Source organism: Lissotriton vulgaris, chromosome 12 (assembly GCF_964263255.1).
Source record: "Lissotriton vulgaris chromosome 12, aLisVul1.2, whole genome shotgun sequence".
Lineage (NCBI taxonomy): Eukaryota > Metazoa > Chordata > Amphibia > Caudata > Salamandridae > Lissotriton > Lissotriton vulgaris.
The window spans coordinates 735,995,181-736,011,139 of NC_141700.1; the positions used below are offsets into that span (position 1 = coordinate 735,995,181).

General features: G+C 46.1%; 1 protein-coding gene across 1 annotated transcript in view; it reads left to right on the forward strand.

Moving 5' to 3' along the window:
- LOC147678444 (vomeronasal type-2 receptor 1-like) overlaps positions 1-15,959 on the forward strand; it is a 109,086-nt gene that overhangs the window by 16,827 nt on the left and 76,300 nt on the right. Inside the window, exon 3 of the mRNA XM_086945630.1 lies at positions 4,458-4,749. Within this exon, the coding sequence (XP_086801756.1) occupies positions 4,458-4,749 (292 nt within the window). The remainder of the gene's footprint in view (positions 1-4,457; positions 4,750-15,959) is intronic.

Below are 15,959 nucleotides of genomic sequence, written 5' to 3' on the forward strand. Positions count from 1 at the left end.
CCGTGGCGGCCATGCCGCCATGGAAAGGCATGCGGAGTCTACCTGCGGGGGCCCCCTGCATTTCAAAGAACAACGTGGCAGGCACCGCGCGGTGCCTGTGATGTTGTGCTTTGAAATGCACAACATGTATTCTTTGCATTGCAGTGGGCGGTGCTTCCAGCACCGCCCGCCGCATTGTTAAAAATACAGGATGCACCCGCCACTGTGGCGGGCGCATCCTAATTTCCCCCATGGGACCCCCACCCTTATGGCGGGCGGTCCCTTTCTACGATGGGATGGCGGGCGGACAAAGTCCGCCCTTCATCCTAATGGGCCTCTATGTACTTTTTCTCAAAAACATTCTGGGGTTCTTTGGAAAAATGTTCAAAAAGCTACCTAGCAGTTTTAACAAGTGGGTAGTTTAATAAAGTTGTTGAGAAATTTAGGTAACAGCGTCATGGAGGAGTTTTAAAAAATCGCAATTATTAAAAAGTTTTGGGCCAGGTGCATCAAAAAAATGTTTTACAATTCCCTAATTGCGAATCTTTGCCATTCACAATTAGGGATTCGCAAAACGGCATGCATGAAAGTGTGCAGTACACTTTCTGCGATTCGTAAGGGGTCGTAAATGACCTACCTCATGAATATTATTGAGGTAGGTCGCAATTTGTGACCACCTAGGTATCGCAAAAATCACAGGGATGGTGGCCTTCTGAGATCAGCAGACCCCCATGTCTGTGATTGCTTTTAAATAAAGCAGTCTTTTTTTTTGTAAAGCAGCCCTTTTCCTTAAAGGAAAACGAGATGCTTTACAAAAAGAAAAATGAAAAGTTTTCTTTTCATTTTTTAAGAGCAGGCAGTGGGTCCTTGGGGACCCCTTCCCGACCGCATTCAAGGTGACAAAACATTTATGCATACTGTTGGGATTAGCTATTTGGAAGGAATGCCCTAAACACTTCCAAATAGCGAATTGCAAACCCATTTTGCGATTCGGTAACAGGTTACCGAATCGCAAAATTGGATTCTGCAAATAGGCCCGTTTGCGAGGAGAAAAATGCTTGATGCATCTGGCCCTTTAGACTTTATGTTGGAGCCTGAACATGTTGAATTGCAGTTCACTGAATTTTGGGTTTTATAAGATATTTAGTGGAATGGTCTTACACAAATGGTCAAAGTCTAAGTCCACCCAAGACAGAAGTCCAGAGCTGAGGACACCTAATAGTCGCCATGATTGAATAACAAAAACAATTCACAGATTGCCTCAGAAAAGCTGAACACTCCACTAAGGGATCATTTCATATACTGCAAGAAGTGATAAAAGACCATATAGAGCCAGTTCCATCACACAGTAAAGAGACCTCATTGTATCACTAAACTACTCTGAAGGATGGTGACCAGTTAGGAGATGTGTACCTCATCCGCGCCAGGACAGTCTTGACTAACAGTGCGCGTTACAAATCAATATATAACATAACATGTGTAGGTTTACTTGATGTGAAGGAAGACTATCCGTCTCGCATGAGGTCTCTGAGGCCAAAGAGACAGCCTTGTTGGATGTTATGTAGCAGTGCATCAGCAAGAGACACCAAACACTGCTTATAGCATGTATTGATCATTGGTACCATAGGACGGTTGGATGCATCAGTGGGAATGTATCTGATGCTAATTGATTTTCGAATGTAAGACATCTTAGATTTTGAGACACTATGCACATCTGGAAGCGATAAAACACTGGGTGGATTAGTCCAAATTGTCCTTGCTCACACTCAGTTGAGAGTTAGCGGGTGCCTGTCATGGCCTAGTGTAGCATAATACGAGTGAACACACCATGTAATAAAATGTTCAGGAATCAAACCCTCTTTCAACTAGAGAGAATAGTTTAAAAAGTTAAATGAAAGACTGACTATGGCTCAAGAGTCATCTAGAACAGACAATAGCAATTTAAGTTTTATAAGAAAATCAAACAAACCGGTCGGCTAATTACGATTGAGATGATACTGGCAGAGGGGTGAGAGGAAGAGCAGGAACAAAGCACATAATGCTGGCCCATAAGAACCAGCATAGGATGTCACCTAGTGCCTTATTTACCAACATTTTGCATTGTGGCTGCATTCTGGAAGGCATTCTACGGCTTGACCATTGGTTTTTCCTTGCATCCACTCATTCTGCAGCACACATAGAAAGAAAAAAAGGCCTCCAGGGATTGTTTTTTGCAGGAAGGTGCCCCTGCCTTTACAAATACAATTCTGCCTGGAACAAAGGCCCCCTTGAACCGTGGTGCAAGGGTTCCTATATTAATTCTGGGGTCCCTTATGCGTGCCAGCACAATGAGAGAGCAGAGGTGTGCCATCGCTTAGTAGATATGGCACATTGCTACTCTCTCACTTTCACGCAATACACCGACCACTAGTTTCAGAGCAAGGTTTAGCATCAGTACTATGAGGCATGAGATAATGAGACAGAAATCACCAAAGTGTTGGGAAAGTACCATGAAATGGCACACAACACCACAACATGGCATTCAAGTAAAGTCTAGTCAAACTTCATTCGCAATGTTTCCATCACATGAAAGTCACTCAATAAAGTGAGAAGGAGGCATCCTTAGCCAGAAGATCATTCAAGGTCCAAGGGTCCTACATTCAAAACTTTCTGTAACTCACACAAAGGGGAGTAGTGTGAATGAATCTCTTCAAGAGAGGTGGCACGTGCTTCGTGAAAAAATACTGCCCTCACTCACAAAGTTGTGACATGCTTCATCATCGGGCTTGCTTACAGTACACCCCATGAACCGACCATCCCCTAGGGTACTGAGGGATTGATCGGAAAGGTCCTGATGAGATCTGTGGTGACCTGCAACCTGTAGGTACAATCCTTCAGCTGAAACATGTCGACAACCTGGCAGTAAGGAGGGGTGAACCCTAATACTTTCCTGTCACCACCATCCTTCACACCTTTTTAACCCTAGTTGATCTAGGAATAAATTATTTACAAAAAGATACCACTGAACTAGTTTTAAAGTTCACTGCACTTTTTCCGGCACAGATGCGTCACGCATCTGTGCCGTTTTAGCACCATGGTGCGCCGCATTATAAATGGTAATGCCCATTCATTCCTATGGGCTTTGAAGCCCATAGGAATGATTAGGCATTACCGATTCGGTATTTACCGAATCGGTAATGAAAGAATTCACAAGGGTGCAGGGGGTGTCACTTTGACACCCTCTAGCACCCCCAAATTGGGTATGTGTGCAATGTGGCACACAGACATGCCCTAAGGGCACGTCTGTCTGTCACATGGCACATGTGTACATGCACAGATGTGCATGTACACAGGAATCGGTATTTTACCATGGATTTGTATTCCATGGTAAAATACCGATTCTGTAAGCCATGTGCCAATAGAAAATTGGCTACCCACATAGCATTTTCGGTAATTTTACCGAATCTGTAAATATTACCTAATCGGTAAATATTACCGATTCGGTAATTATTACCGAATCGGTACTTATTACCGATTCGGTAATAATAACGATTCGGTAAAATTACCGAATATGTGCACCTACATCTCCCTAGCCCTTTACCGATCGGAAACGGCCGAAAATCGGTATTTTCGGCCGATTCCGATCGGTAAAGGGCTACCTACATCTGGCCCTAAATGTCCCTACTTTGAGATAAGAACTGGTAAAACGTTTACAATATTCACATAACATGAAAGTATTATAAATGGCCCCATTGGTCAACAGTGCAATTAATGTAGACATCAGTAATTTCAGTCTTTTAAATGCAGCTATTAGGAGCACAAAGATATAGGCTTACCTCCAGTATTAGGTTTCCTGTAGAAAAAAACTAGATATTTGAATTTATGACTGTCTCACTTTGGAGGGCAGTAGGCCAGTAAGAAAAAGTGGAAATCAGAATTTTGAATTACATTTTTTCTCAAAATCCGAATAAAAAAATCTAAAAGTAGACAATCATCTGTGCAAAATACATCTTTAAATTGAAAATAGCTGGGATCATTTAACGAGTATACATATTTGCAACTGAAATGCTGAATGCGCAAATGTCAATGAACTCTTTGAAGAAATGGTATTTTATAAAACTTTTGCAATTCTTAAATATGTTAAAACTATTTGTTTGTCAGCTTTATTCTGCCAATGACACCTCTTCATATCCTGTCCATGACACATAATTGGGACCGACATGCAACTGCTTGCAAACGTAAAATAATTTCTGAGCAACACTATTTACTATTTTCATCCCTAAATCAGTGCTATTGTACAGTCTACCTTCCACAGTGTTTTCTCGCTCTCTTTAACTTGCTGTCTTTCTATGTCAATCTCCCTCTCTCTCTTTCTAATTTTTTTTCTGTTCCTCTCTATTTCAGCTCTCCATTTAACTTCTATTACTTCTTCTTGCTTTTCCCCACTCTCTGTTTCTTGCTCTAATTCTCTAGCCGCCATGTTGTTGTTTTTTTTTTAGGTTTAGTACCAGCACCTATCGCCTAGCTCAAGCCATGACCTTTGCTGTCAATGAGATCAATTCCAACCAGAGCTTTCTCCCAAACACCACCCTGGGATTCCTGATCTACGACACCTGCCTTTCTTCCAGGAGAGCCCTCCAGGGCACGCTGTGGATGTTGGGTGGACGCCCCATGCCCATCCTCAACTACAGATGCCAGCACAAGGCCCCACTGGTGGCTGTCATTGGAGAATCTCGCTCCACCTCATCAATATCCATGGCTCGGCTCCTGGGTCTCAACAGTGTACCACAGGTGAGTAGTGGTGCCTTGTCTATATCATTAAAGGTCCAGTGGCGGCCGGCACAGGTAAGAGAGGCAGGGCGGTGGCGGTGTGGGGTCAGGGAAAGTCTCCAGACGACGGGATAAGTAAATAAAGAAAAAATAAAAACAACCACTTACCTTGCACGCTCCGCATTGCCAACTGGGCGATGCGGCAAGCGCAAGGTAAGGGGTTGGATTCATTTTTTTTATTTAATTTTACTTATACTGTAATTTTTGACTTCTCACACCCCGCCCAGTCCCACTGGCCCACCACTCTCACATCTGCTGGCCACCACTGTAAAGGTCCTACGCCAATATAAGGAACTTTTGTTGATAATTAAGGAGCCCATGCTCAGATCTCGTGCACACTTGCGCCTGCCTTACAGCAGGCGTAAGACTGACGCAGGCCCTTTCCCATGGGGCTTGCCCCATGTGAAAGGACACATTGCTGGAGTTGCGTCACTTTTGAGACACACTCCAGCAATGCGTCACTTTTGCGCTTACAGATACGTCAGAAAAACCGACGTATCTGTAACTCCTTGCGACATGATGCGTCATACATTTAATATGACGCATCAGGAATGTCGCAAGGATTGCGCACTGAGAAGTGACGCATCACTGCTTTCACGCAGCGGTGCGTCATTTCTCATAAATGAGGCCCATAGTTTTTAGGCTTATTTGTGTTCAGGGAATACTTCCTGGCTGGGACGGCTTTAGGGCGATGCAACCAGTGCAACCTCACCTGTCGCTGACCTCGGGAAAGACACGGCTTAGAAATAACTTTTGGGTTTAAAAGCACCTATTGTTTCCTTGTATGTCCAGCAGTTTTTAGGTAACAATAAAAATGTCAAAATAATGCTGGAGAGATCAAAGTTTTGTCTATTGACAGTTTTGACTCATCATAAAGTAGTGCAGAGGAATAATATGCCTACTGCAAAGAAAGTGTATGTGCAGATCATCAAACGGTAACCCTCTTTGTTCTGCGTAACATTTCTGATTTACACATGTAATATTCATTGCCTCTGTATAACATGTGTGTGATATAAAGTGCTCTGACACCCTAGGATTGGTAAGCATAGCACTATAAAACAAAAGAATTGCATGTGAGAGAGGGGCTGTGGAGAGGTGAGTTGCAGTGTTAGAAGGTGGTAGTGAGGGAATCTGTGAAGGAGGAGGTCATGGGGGGCTCCAAAAAAGATTGTCGCACCCAGCACCTCTAACTCTATAGCCAACCTGCTTCCTGGTACAAACACAGCCCAAGGACTTCTACTAGAAAACCATGCTTTTCCCCGCCTTTTGTGACATCAATGGGACCCTAAGCCCCCTTCCAGCCTTCGCATTGGTTATGAAGGCAACAGGTGAAGCTGTGGCCGGGAATGAAAATTTACAAAATACATTGGGAAAATTAGACATAATTTGTTTTTTAAAGTGAGATTGGGAGATCACTGGGAGATCACTGTGGCAGATTTAAAGCTCTTCCTTGAAATTTTTTGTATGCACTTTTCGTTTATAACACTCTTAAAAATGATAGGATAAAAGCATCCAAAACGTGTTAGATTCACTCTAGTTCCTTCATCATCTTGCACACAACCAAATCTGAAGAACACATTGCAGTTTATCAAAATTAAAGTCATATATTAAGCAGTAGTGATGGAGCAGTTTTCAGAGCGGGGGTGCTGCCATCATTGTAACATTCCTAAGAATTGTGAAAAACTTCAAACTCTTCACAAAGAACAAGTGTAACAAATGAACCACACCCATTCAGCAGGAGAGTAGTAACGGTGCGGTGTGCATCCGGTGGTGCATTTTGGAGAACACTGTTGCAGATATATTGAGAATGCTCTGGGCTGTTTCTTCTAATAGAATGCTGGTCAATAGACCTTGATAGTAGCCTGTGAGGAGAAGGGGTTAGCAACCAATTTGAATCTTAGGATGTAGTGTGATCATTAAGACCACGCAAAAAAAGTCTGATTCAGTAACTTGAAGTTAACAGATTTATGACAAGCTTAAAACCAGACTAACAGAAATTAATCTCAAGAACATACTATAAAAGTGATAGAGCGCGCAGGTCACCCGACTATAAATTTACCATACTCACCTGGGCACATAATCAATAACACATAATTTAATCAGGTAACCTTCACTCTACTACCAGTTATTTCACTTTCTAGGTTTCATACCATTGACTTACCAATACTTGTCGCTGGTACCTGTAAACCTATTGCTTCAGGGTGTTAGATTGAAGATAGATAGAGAAAAATACCGTTTGCACTCATGTAATAATCACAGACTCGGGAAGTTTTAAAATCTTTATCTAAGTTTCTTAAAAGGTCACGATCCAAAGATTAAACACCAAAAGACTCTCAATCATGAAAATCAATACTAGAATATAACTATGCAGAAGATGTATTAAACAGATTTCAACCATTTAGCAATAGGGAGGGTAAGAAAAGGAACTTAATATGCAATCAAGAAAGATTTTGAGCTTTTATCAAAGGGAGGGTAAGAGAAAGGAACATAATATGCAATCGAATCATTAACGGTAGGAAGGGTGAAGAGAAAGGGAACAAAACAATGACGAACCCACACGAATGTATGTTTACCTAGAATGGTGTGAAGACCAACCCTGGCCACAGGTCAGTTTAAAGGACAGAACGAATGTATGACGTTACAACGCATACATTCACAACACATACCATCACAACGCAACTTTTACAACGCAACATCCATTACAACTCATGCTTTTACAACACATGCCATTACATCCCAGATGCTATTACAACGCATACCATTACAACGTAAGTATGGGTAAGTATTTAATTTTAATAATATATTTTTTTTTTCTTTATTACTTTAAATTAATTATTAATTTTATTTAATATATTTTATTTTCTATTCTAACTCCTGGGGGGTGTAATAGTAGGGAAAGTGTTGGATAGTGTAGTGGTTAAAATTACTATTCTAACTCCAGGGGGGTGTAATAGTAGGGTAAGTGTTGGATAGTGTAGGGTTTAAAATTACTATTCTAACTCCAGGGGGTGTAATAGTAGGGTAAGTGTTGGATAGTGTAGAGGTTAAAATTACTCTTCTAACTCCAAGGGGTGTAATAGTAGGGTAAGTGTTGGATAGTGTAGGGGTTAAAATGACTAATCTAACTCCAGGGGGGTGTAATAGTAGGGTAAGTGTTGGATAGAGTAGGGGTTAAAATTACTAAATTAAAATAATTTATATTTATCCTAATTTTTTTAAAATTATGAATAATTAAAAGAAAAAATGTTATTGATTAAAATAAAATAAAATTAATTTTAATTAATTAAAATACTTACCCATACTTACGTTGTAATGGCATTCGTTATAATAGCATCTGGGATGTAATGGCATGCGTTGTGATAGCATGTGTTGTAATGGATTTTGCTAAAGTTGCGTTGTGATGGCTGTTTCCAGACAGAACCCTGAAAGTTGCAGTTGCCTGTATGCTATCAGGTGCAGATCAGAATCAGGACAGGTAAAGTCAAATTGGATCAGAACAGGACCACCAAAGGTTAAGACCGGCACCCGCAGTTCAGTTGCAATGCCTGCGCCACTCCCTCTCTGCAGCTAACTGCCAGAACCCCGATTGGGTTATCGATTTCACTGACAAAGTGCTTCGCCAGCACTTCAGCTTCCTGAACCCCGATTGGGTTATTGAATCTTCTGACAGAGTGCTCCGCAGCCCTCTGCTCTAGATCACCTATTGAGTGCGTTGGGTCAGTGACAGGTCAGCTATTCCGACAAGTCGGACAAATTAACTAACTAAGGCTAACCTAGTTATACTATTTTCTAGGTCAGTGTACCACCCATCAATGTTGCAAGTGTAAGGATCCCCAATTTTGATTGGACAAGGAATGAGGAGAGGTCATCACACCATACCAAAATGTAACTTTCACCAAGTAATATTATAATAATGCAGTACTTTTGAGAATAAATAACAACTATTATTGTATAACAATTGCCTCCTGTATGGGAATTTTGATACCCTTATGAACTATTGACACTTGGTCCAGGGTAAAAGTGATTGCCCTTTTTATATTGAGTGTAGGGACTTTTGTGTTGTTGGTTCTCTGTACCCCGTCCCTTTGGTTTCACATTGGGGTAACTCCCTTCTTTTTGAAAATTGTTATAAATGTCGGCAGCTCTGTTGAAAATGATCGACTTAACTTTGTAGTTTTTCATCATTTTCATCACTTTGGGTTGCTTGTGTATTGGGTTTTCTTCTTGGAACGTTTTTTTGTATTCAAGGTGCACAACCTTAGAGGGAAGTAGCCTATTTTTCAGGCTTACCACAGGCCATGCAAATGGTTTAGACCACTTGTTTATTCAAATATCTTCATACAGTTTAAGCCACTCTAAACCACAGTTGGACTGCGCATGTCATATACCATGATCATATGCGCACACAGTGGATTCATTTGCGAGAGATAAAAAAATCTATCTATCTATCTATCTATCTATCTATCTATCTATCTATCTATCTATCTATCTATCTATCTATCTATCTATCTATCTATCTATCTATCTATCTATCTATCTATCTATAACACTATGAAAACTAGTGATGTAAAAGCAATATTCACTTTCTTGAGCAGCATTTTTATAAGTTATTCCTTGCTTACACCTTGGACCAGTATATTATAACAAGGCAAAAATATCTAGTGCGAATCTATCATGAAGATATAAGTAAGTTTAAGTAAGAATAGGTTTGCTATACTTAGCATATATGTTCCTTGACAATAAATATTTCTTTGATTGCATGTGGATGAGGAGTTAAGAATAGTTAACCCATACTTACCTATGTGTAATAAACTTCACAATATTGTGTTTCTTCATATTTAGATCACAATATTTTATAGGAATGTATTTCTGTCCTCAATAATCTGGAATACAAACCCTAACTAATGGTATTTGTACTCACACAACATGCAGTGTGCAAAGTTGCAGACTTTGTGAGTGTGAAATCAGGATCCCAAGGGCCTGATCTTTAAAACCGACATGGAAGCCTAAAATGCTGTGCTGCGTTGCATGACAGGGAGAGAGCAGGAGAGCGCCACGTCTACAGAGATTTGGCTCTCTTCTTCCTTCTCCCTAGTATCAGCACAGATTTTAGCTGCCTTGTGCCAGGCACACACCTTAGCGCTGTAGTGCTAGGGTGTGTGCCTGAGTCTACTATAGGATTTGTACCGGAAGAACACCCTTCCAGTACAAAACACTAAGCGTGGACTCACTTTAAATCTTTTCCTACTTTGTATGTGCACTGCACGCACACATGCAAAGTTGGAAAAGAAATGAGAAAGAATTTTTTTTTTCCTTTTCACTCCTCCTTTCAAATGGTGTTAACGTAAGGGTTTTGCATCAAAAGGCATGATTGGTTGCATGGGAACGCCCATGTACCACCCATGTAACTCCCCCTTGGCGCTACATAATGCAAAGCAGTGCTTCATGCTGCTTTGCGTTACTTTTAGGGTACTTACCGGATAAAACCAAGTTTTCCATTGGAAAGTAAAATAGGTAAAAAAAATTGTGCTGGTAAGCGTCACTGTTTGTAAACCTACCCCCAAATGTTATTGCAGCTGCTATTGACAGCTTTGCAAGTCAGCAGGAAAACAGGGCATGAAAGTGGCGCCAGCCTATCCTAGCTGCAGGTGTCGATGGTTGGCAATCGTAGCTAAGGCTGCCAACCATGGATCAAATGCCAACATCTTACTCGGGCAGTGTCTGTTTGCAAAGTGGAAGGTTTGTGAAGGATGGCAGTGGTCACTGTGTGGAGTGTACAGCAGTCCAGGGGAGAGCTACATGGCCCCCCCTTGTACTTCCGCATCCGGCCACATTCTCTCACACTGGACCCTCGTCTCTGGGAGAGACAGGAGCTTCCAGGTCTGCATTTTGCAATTTCACATGCAAGGATGGGGCGGTTATCTCACCGGTGCAGGGATGGGGTGGTTCTCTCTCAGATCCAGGGGTGGGGTGGTTCTCTCTCAGATGCAGGGGTGGGGTGGTTCTCTCTCAGATGCAGGGGTGGGGTGGTTCTCTCTCATATACAGGGATGGGGCAGTTCTTTCTCAGATGCAGAAATGGGGTGGTTCTCTCTCAGATGCAGGGGTGAGGTGGTTCTCTCTCAGATACAGGGATGGGCCAGTTCTCTCTCAGATACAGAGGTGGGTCAGGTCACTCTCAGATGCAGGGATGGGCCGTTTCTCCCTCAGGTGCAGGGATGGGGTGGTTCTCTCTCAGGTGCAGGATGGGGTGATTTTCTCCCAGATGCAGGGGTGGAGTGGTTCTCTCTCAGATACCGGGATGGGGCAGTACTTTCTCAGATACAAAGAGGGGTCAGTTGTCTCTCAAATGCCGGGATGGGGTGGTTCTCTCTCTGGTGCAGGGATGGGCCGGTTCTCTCTCAGGTGCAGGGATGGGGTGGTTCTCTCTCTGGTGCAGGGATGCGTCAGTTCTCTCTCAGATGCAGGGATGGGGTGGTACTCTCTCAGATGCAGGGATGGGGCGGTTCTCTCTCAGATGCAGGGGTGGGGTGGTTCTCTCTAAGATGCAGGGATGTGGCGGTTCTCTCTCCGATGCAGGGGTGGGGTGTTCTCTCTCAGATACAGGGATGGGGCAGTTCTCTCTCAGATACAGTGGTGGGTCAGTTCTCTCTCATATGCAGGAATGGGGAGGTTCTCTCTCTGGTGCAGGGATGGTCCGGTTCTCTCTCAGGTGCAGGGATGGGGTGGTTCTCTCTCTGTTGCAGGGATGGGTCAGTTCTCTCTCAGATGCAGGGATGGGGTGGTTCTCTCTCAGATACAGAGATGGGTCAGTTCTCTCTCAGATGCAGGGATGGGGTGGTACTCTCTCAGATGTAGGGGTGGGGCGGTTCTCTCTCAGATGCAGGGGTAGGGTGGTTCTCTCTCAGGTGCAGGATAGGGTGGTACTCTCTCAGATACAGGGATGGGGTGGTTCTCTCTCAGATGCAGGGGTGAGGTGGTTCTCTCTCAGATACAGGGATGGGACAGTTCTCTCTCAGATACAGGGATCGGGTGGTTCTCTCTCAGATGCCTCATTAATTTAAAAAATGAAGGGGAGTAAGGAGCTGAATACGTGAAACCATCAGGAGTCCTGAAAAATATATATTGCATGCCAATCTTCTGGCAGTAGCTTCATGAACAACAGAGACAGGTTGTTTCGAGGCCAATAAGAAAGTACGTTTAAGAAAAAAATCCTTTTCAAACTCCCTGCTTTTTGCTAAAGTCTGTCTTTAATTAAAAATAGGCGATATGTGTTTCACGACTCATGTTCTATCAATCAATCAATCAGTGACACTTATAAAGCGCGCTACATACCCGTAGGGTCTCAAGGCGCTGGGGGCGGAGGTGCCGCTACTGCTCGAACAGCCAGGTCTTCAGCTTCTTCCTGAAGGAGAGGTGGTCTTGGGTCAGGCGCAGGCCGGTCGGGAGGGAGTTCCAGGTCTTGGCGGCCAGGTAGGAGAAGGACCTTCCTCCTGTCGTCGCTCTTCGGATGCGGGGGACGGCGGCGAGGGCGTGGTTGGCTGATCGGAGGTGGCGTTTGGGAGCGTAGAAGTTGACTCGGCTGTTGAGGTAGCTCGGGCCTTGGTCGTGTAGGGCTTTGTGTGCATGGGTGAGGAGGCGGAAGGTGATTCTTTTGTTGACGGGGAGCCAGTGAAGGTCTCTCAGATGTCCGGAGATGTGGCTGGTTCGTGGGATGTCGAGGATGAGTCTGGCTGAGGCGTTCTGGATCCGCTGGAGTCTCTTCTGGAGCTTGGCGGTGGTGCCGGCGTAGAGGGCGTTGCCGTAGTCCAGTCGGCTGGTGACGAGGGCCTGGGTGACGGTCTTTCTGGTCTCGGTGGGGATCCACCAGAAGATCTTCCGTAGCATGCGTAGGATGTTGAAGCACGCCGAGGAGACGTTGTTGACTTGCCTGGTCATGGAGAGGGAGGAGTCCAGGATGACGCCCAGGTTTCGTGCATGGTCTGTCGGTTTGGGTGCGGTGCCCAGGGCGGGAGGCCACCAGGAGTCGTCCCAGGCGGAGGGTGAGGAGCCCAGGATGAGGACCTCCGTCTTGTCCGAGTTCAGTTTCAGGCGGCTGGTCGTCATCCACTCGGCTACCTCTTTCATCCCTTCGTGCAGGTTGGCTCTGGCGGCGGCGGGGTCGTTGGTCAGGGAGAGGATCAGCTGGGTGTCGTCGGCGTAGGAGATTATGCTGAGGTTGTGTTTGCGTACGATGGCCGCGAGGGGGCTCATGTAGACGTTGAAGAGGGTGGGGCTCAGAGATGATCCTTGGGGGACGCCGCAGATGACTTCGGAGGCCTCTGACTTGTAAGGTGGTAGGCGGACTCTCTGTGTTCTTCCGTCGAGGAAGGAGGTGATCCATTCCAGCGCCTTGTCCTGGATGCCGATGTTGCTGAGGCGCCGTACTAGGGTGCGGTGGCAGACCGTGTCGAATGCCGCGGAGAGGTCTAGGAGGATGAGGGCCGCTGTTTCTCCATTGTCCATCAGGGCTCGGATGTCATCGGTGGCGGCGATGAGGGCGGTCTCGGTGCTGTGGTTGGCTCGGAAGCCGGACTGTGAGGGGTCGAGGGATCCGTTCGTCTCGAGGAAGGCGGCCATCTGCTTGTTGACGGTCTTCTCGATGACTTTGGCTGGAAACGGGAGGAGCGAGATGGGGCGGTAATTCTTGAGTTCGGTGGGGTCCGCTGTGGGTTTCTTGAGTAGAGCGCTGAGTTCGGCGTGCTTCCAGCTCTCGGGGAAGGTGGCTGTGTCGAAGGATGTGTTGATGATGTCTCGCAGGTGGGGTGCGATGACAGCGTCGGCCTTGTTGAAGACGTGGTGAGGGCAGGGGTCGGTCGGTGATCCGGAGTGGATGGAGTTCATCGTGCGGATGGTGTCTTCGGTGCTGATCGGGGTCCAGGCGTGGAGGGTGGTGGTGGGGGGGGTGGTTGTTCGGTCATGGTGTGCGTTGGTTGGTTGTTGAAGCTGTTGTGTATGTCCGCGATCTTGTTGTGGAAGTATGAAGCGAGGGAGTTGCAGAGGTCTTGCGATGGGATGATGTCGTTGTTTCCTGCGCTGGGGTTGGAAAGCAACGATGTTGAAGAGTTCCTTGCAGTTGTGTGCGTTGTTGTCCAACCGGTCCTTGAAAGCTGTTTTCTTGGCGGCGCGGATCAGCTGGTGGTGTTTCCGGGTGGCAAGTTTGAAGGAGGTCCTGTTGTCCGGTGTCGGTTCCCTTCTCCAGACTTTCTCGAGGGCTCGGCAGTTCTTCTTGGAGCTCTTGAGTTCGTCGGTGAACCAAGGGGCCTTCTTGCTGCCGGGTCTGCTAGGCGGGGTCCTCAGTGGGGCGAGTTCGTCCGCGCAGTTGCTGATCCACTTCGTGAGGTTGTCGGCGGCCTGGCTGGGGTTCGCTGAGCTGGCAGGAGGGTGCTGGCTCAGGGAGGTGGCGAGCTGGTCTGCTGTGATCTTGTTCCAGCTTCTGCGGGCGGTCTGTTTCTGGTGGTGGTGGGTCGTCGTTCTCTTGAAGGTGAAGTGGACGCAGCTGTGGTCCGTCCATGGAAGCTCAGTGGCGTGGCTGAAGTTGATGTCTGTGCTGGAAGAGAAGACTGCGTCGAGTGTGTGTCCGGCGAGGTGGGTGGGGGTGGACACCAGTTGCTTGAGTCCCAGGTTGGCGAGGTTGTCGAGCAGGGTGCTGGTGTTGCGGTCGTTGTTGTTCTCCAGATGGAAGTTGAGGTCTCCCAGGAGGATGTAGTCAGCGGAGGGGAGGGCATGCGGGCTGACGAAGTCGGCGATGTCCTCGCTGAATTGCGTGCGTGGTCCCGGGGGTCGGTAGATCAGGGTGCCTCTGAGGGTGGTGTTCGGGTTGGTGTGGATCTGGAAATGCAGGTGTTCGGCGCTGGTCAGGGTGTTGTCGGTGCTGGTCGTGAGACGGATGGTGCTCCTGTGGACGATGGCGATGCCTCCTCCCATCTGGTTGGCGTTTCGGTCCCTCCGGACGATCTTGTAGCCCTCTGGGATAGCGATGGCGATGTCGGGAGCTGAAGAGGTGTTCATCCAGGTCTCCGTGAGGAAGGCAACGTCAGGGGCTGTGGCGTCTAGGAGGTTCCAGAGTTCGATGGCGTGTCTGTGGACGGAGCGGGTGTTGAGCAGGATGCACTTGAGGTGGGTGCTGCTGGTGTTTGACTTGGCGGGTGTTGGTGCGAGGCAGGTCCGGGTGCAGGAGAACTTGCAGGCGTGGCAGCTGAAGGGACCGTGGGTGCGTCGTGGAGTGGCTTGGTGGCACTCTGGGCGTCGGCCGGTGTTGAGTGCGATGAGGGTGGCGGCGGAGTACGTCAGGCGGGTCGGTCGGGGTCTTCGTGGGCCAGGGGTCCTGGCGCTGAGCGCGGTCCGGTCGCGGACGGGCGCAGACGGGCTTACCTTTGGCGCGCCTTCGGCGCACAATCGGCCCGCCCGCTGCGCGTGACCGCTGCGCGTTCGCACGGTCGCCATTTAAGGCGAAGTGCGCGGGTGGGCGGAGCAGCTGGGAGGCGGGAGCGGGGAGGGTTACAGATGTTTCTTCTTCAGGCCCAACTGGCTGATTTTCTACAAACGCTGATGTCTCACGCGTATTGATTTTCCGATACCACAATTAATAAGTGGCCCACATGCTCACTGATTTCCTTAGCCAGTTTCTAATAACAGTGTATTATAAAAATGATTCCTTTTCCCTCTTTATCTTTATTTTTCTTCTCCATTGTACATGCTCTCTATTAATTTTCCTCTTAAGCCTGGTCCTTATTCATTCTAAGTGTTGTGACTTGGTTATTTTATATGCTCATCTTATACTGAGCAGATATCTAGATTGTTGTATGTTTCTGCATATACAATTTTATTCTCAAATAAACATATAGAACTAAAAAAAAGGTGGCCCATATGGAAATGATATTCGATGTCAGGTTATTAGGCCGATTCTCTACATCTTAGATAAAGATTCTTATTAATTTTGTTAATGGAAAACTACTACAAACTCCACATTTATGCACCTTGAAGATATCCATAACCCCGCATCGATGTACCTTAAACATATACATCGTCAAGGTACATAGATATGGAGTTAGGTATAGAAAATCTATACATACTTACCTTTCAATATTTTGTCCCTCAATATTCTGTCTACGGTAATAGTGTCCCACAATG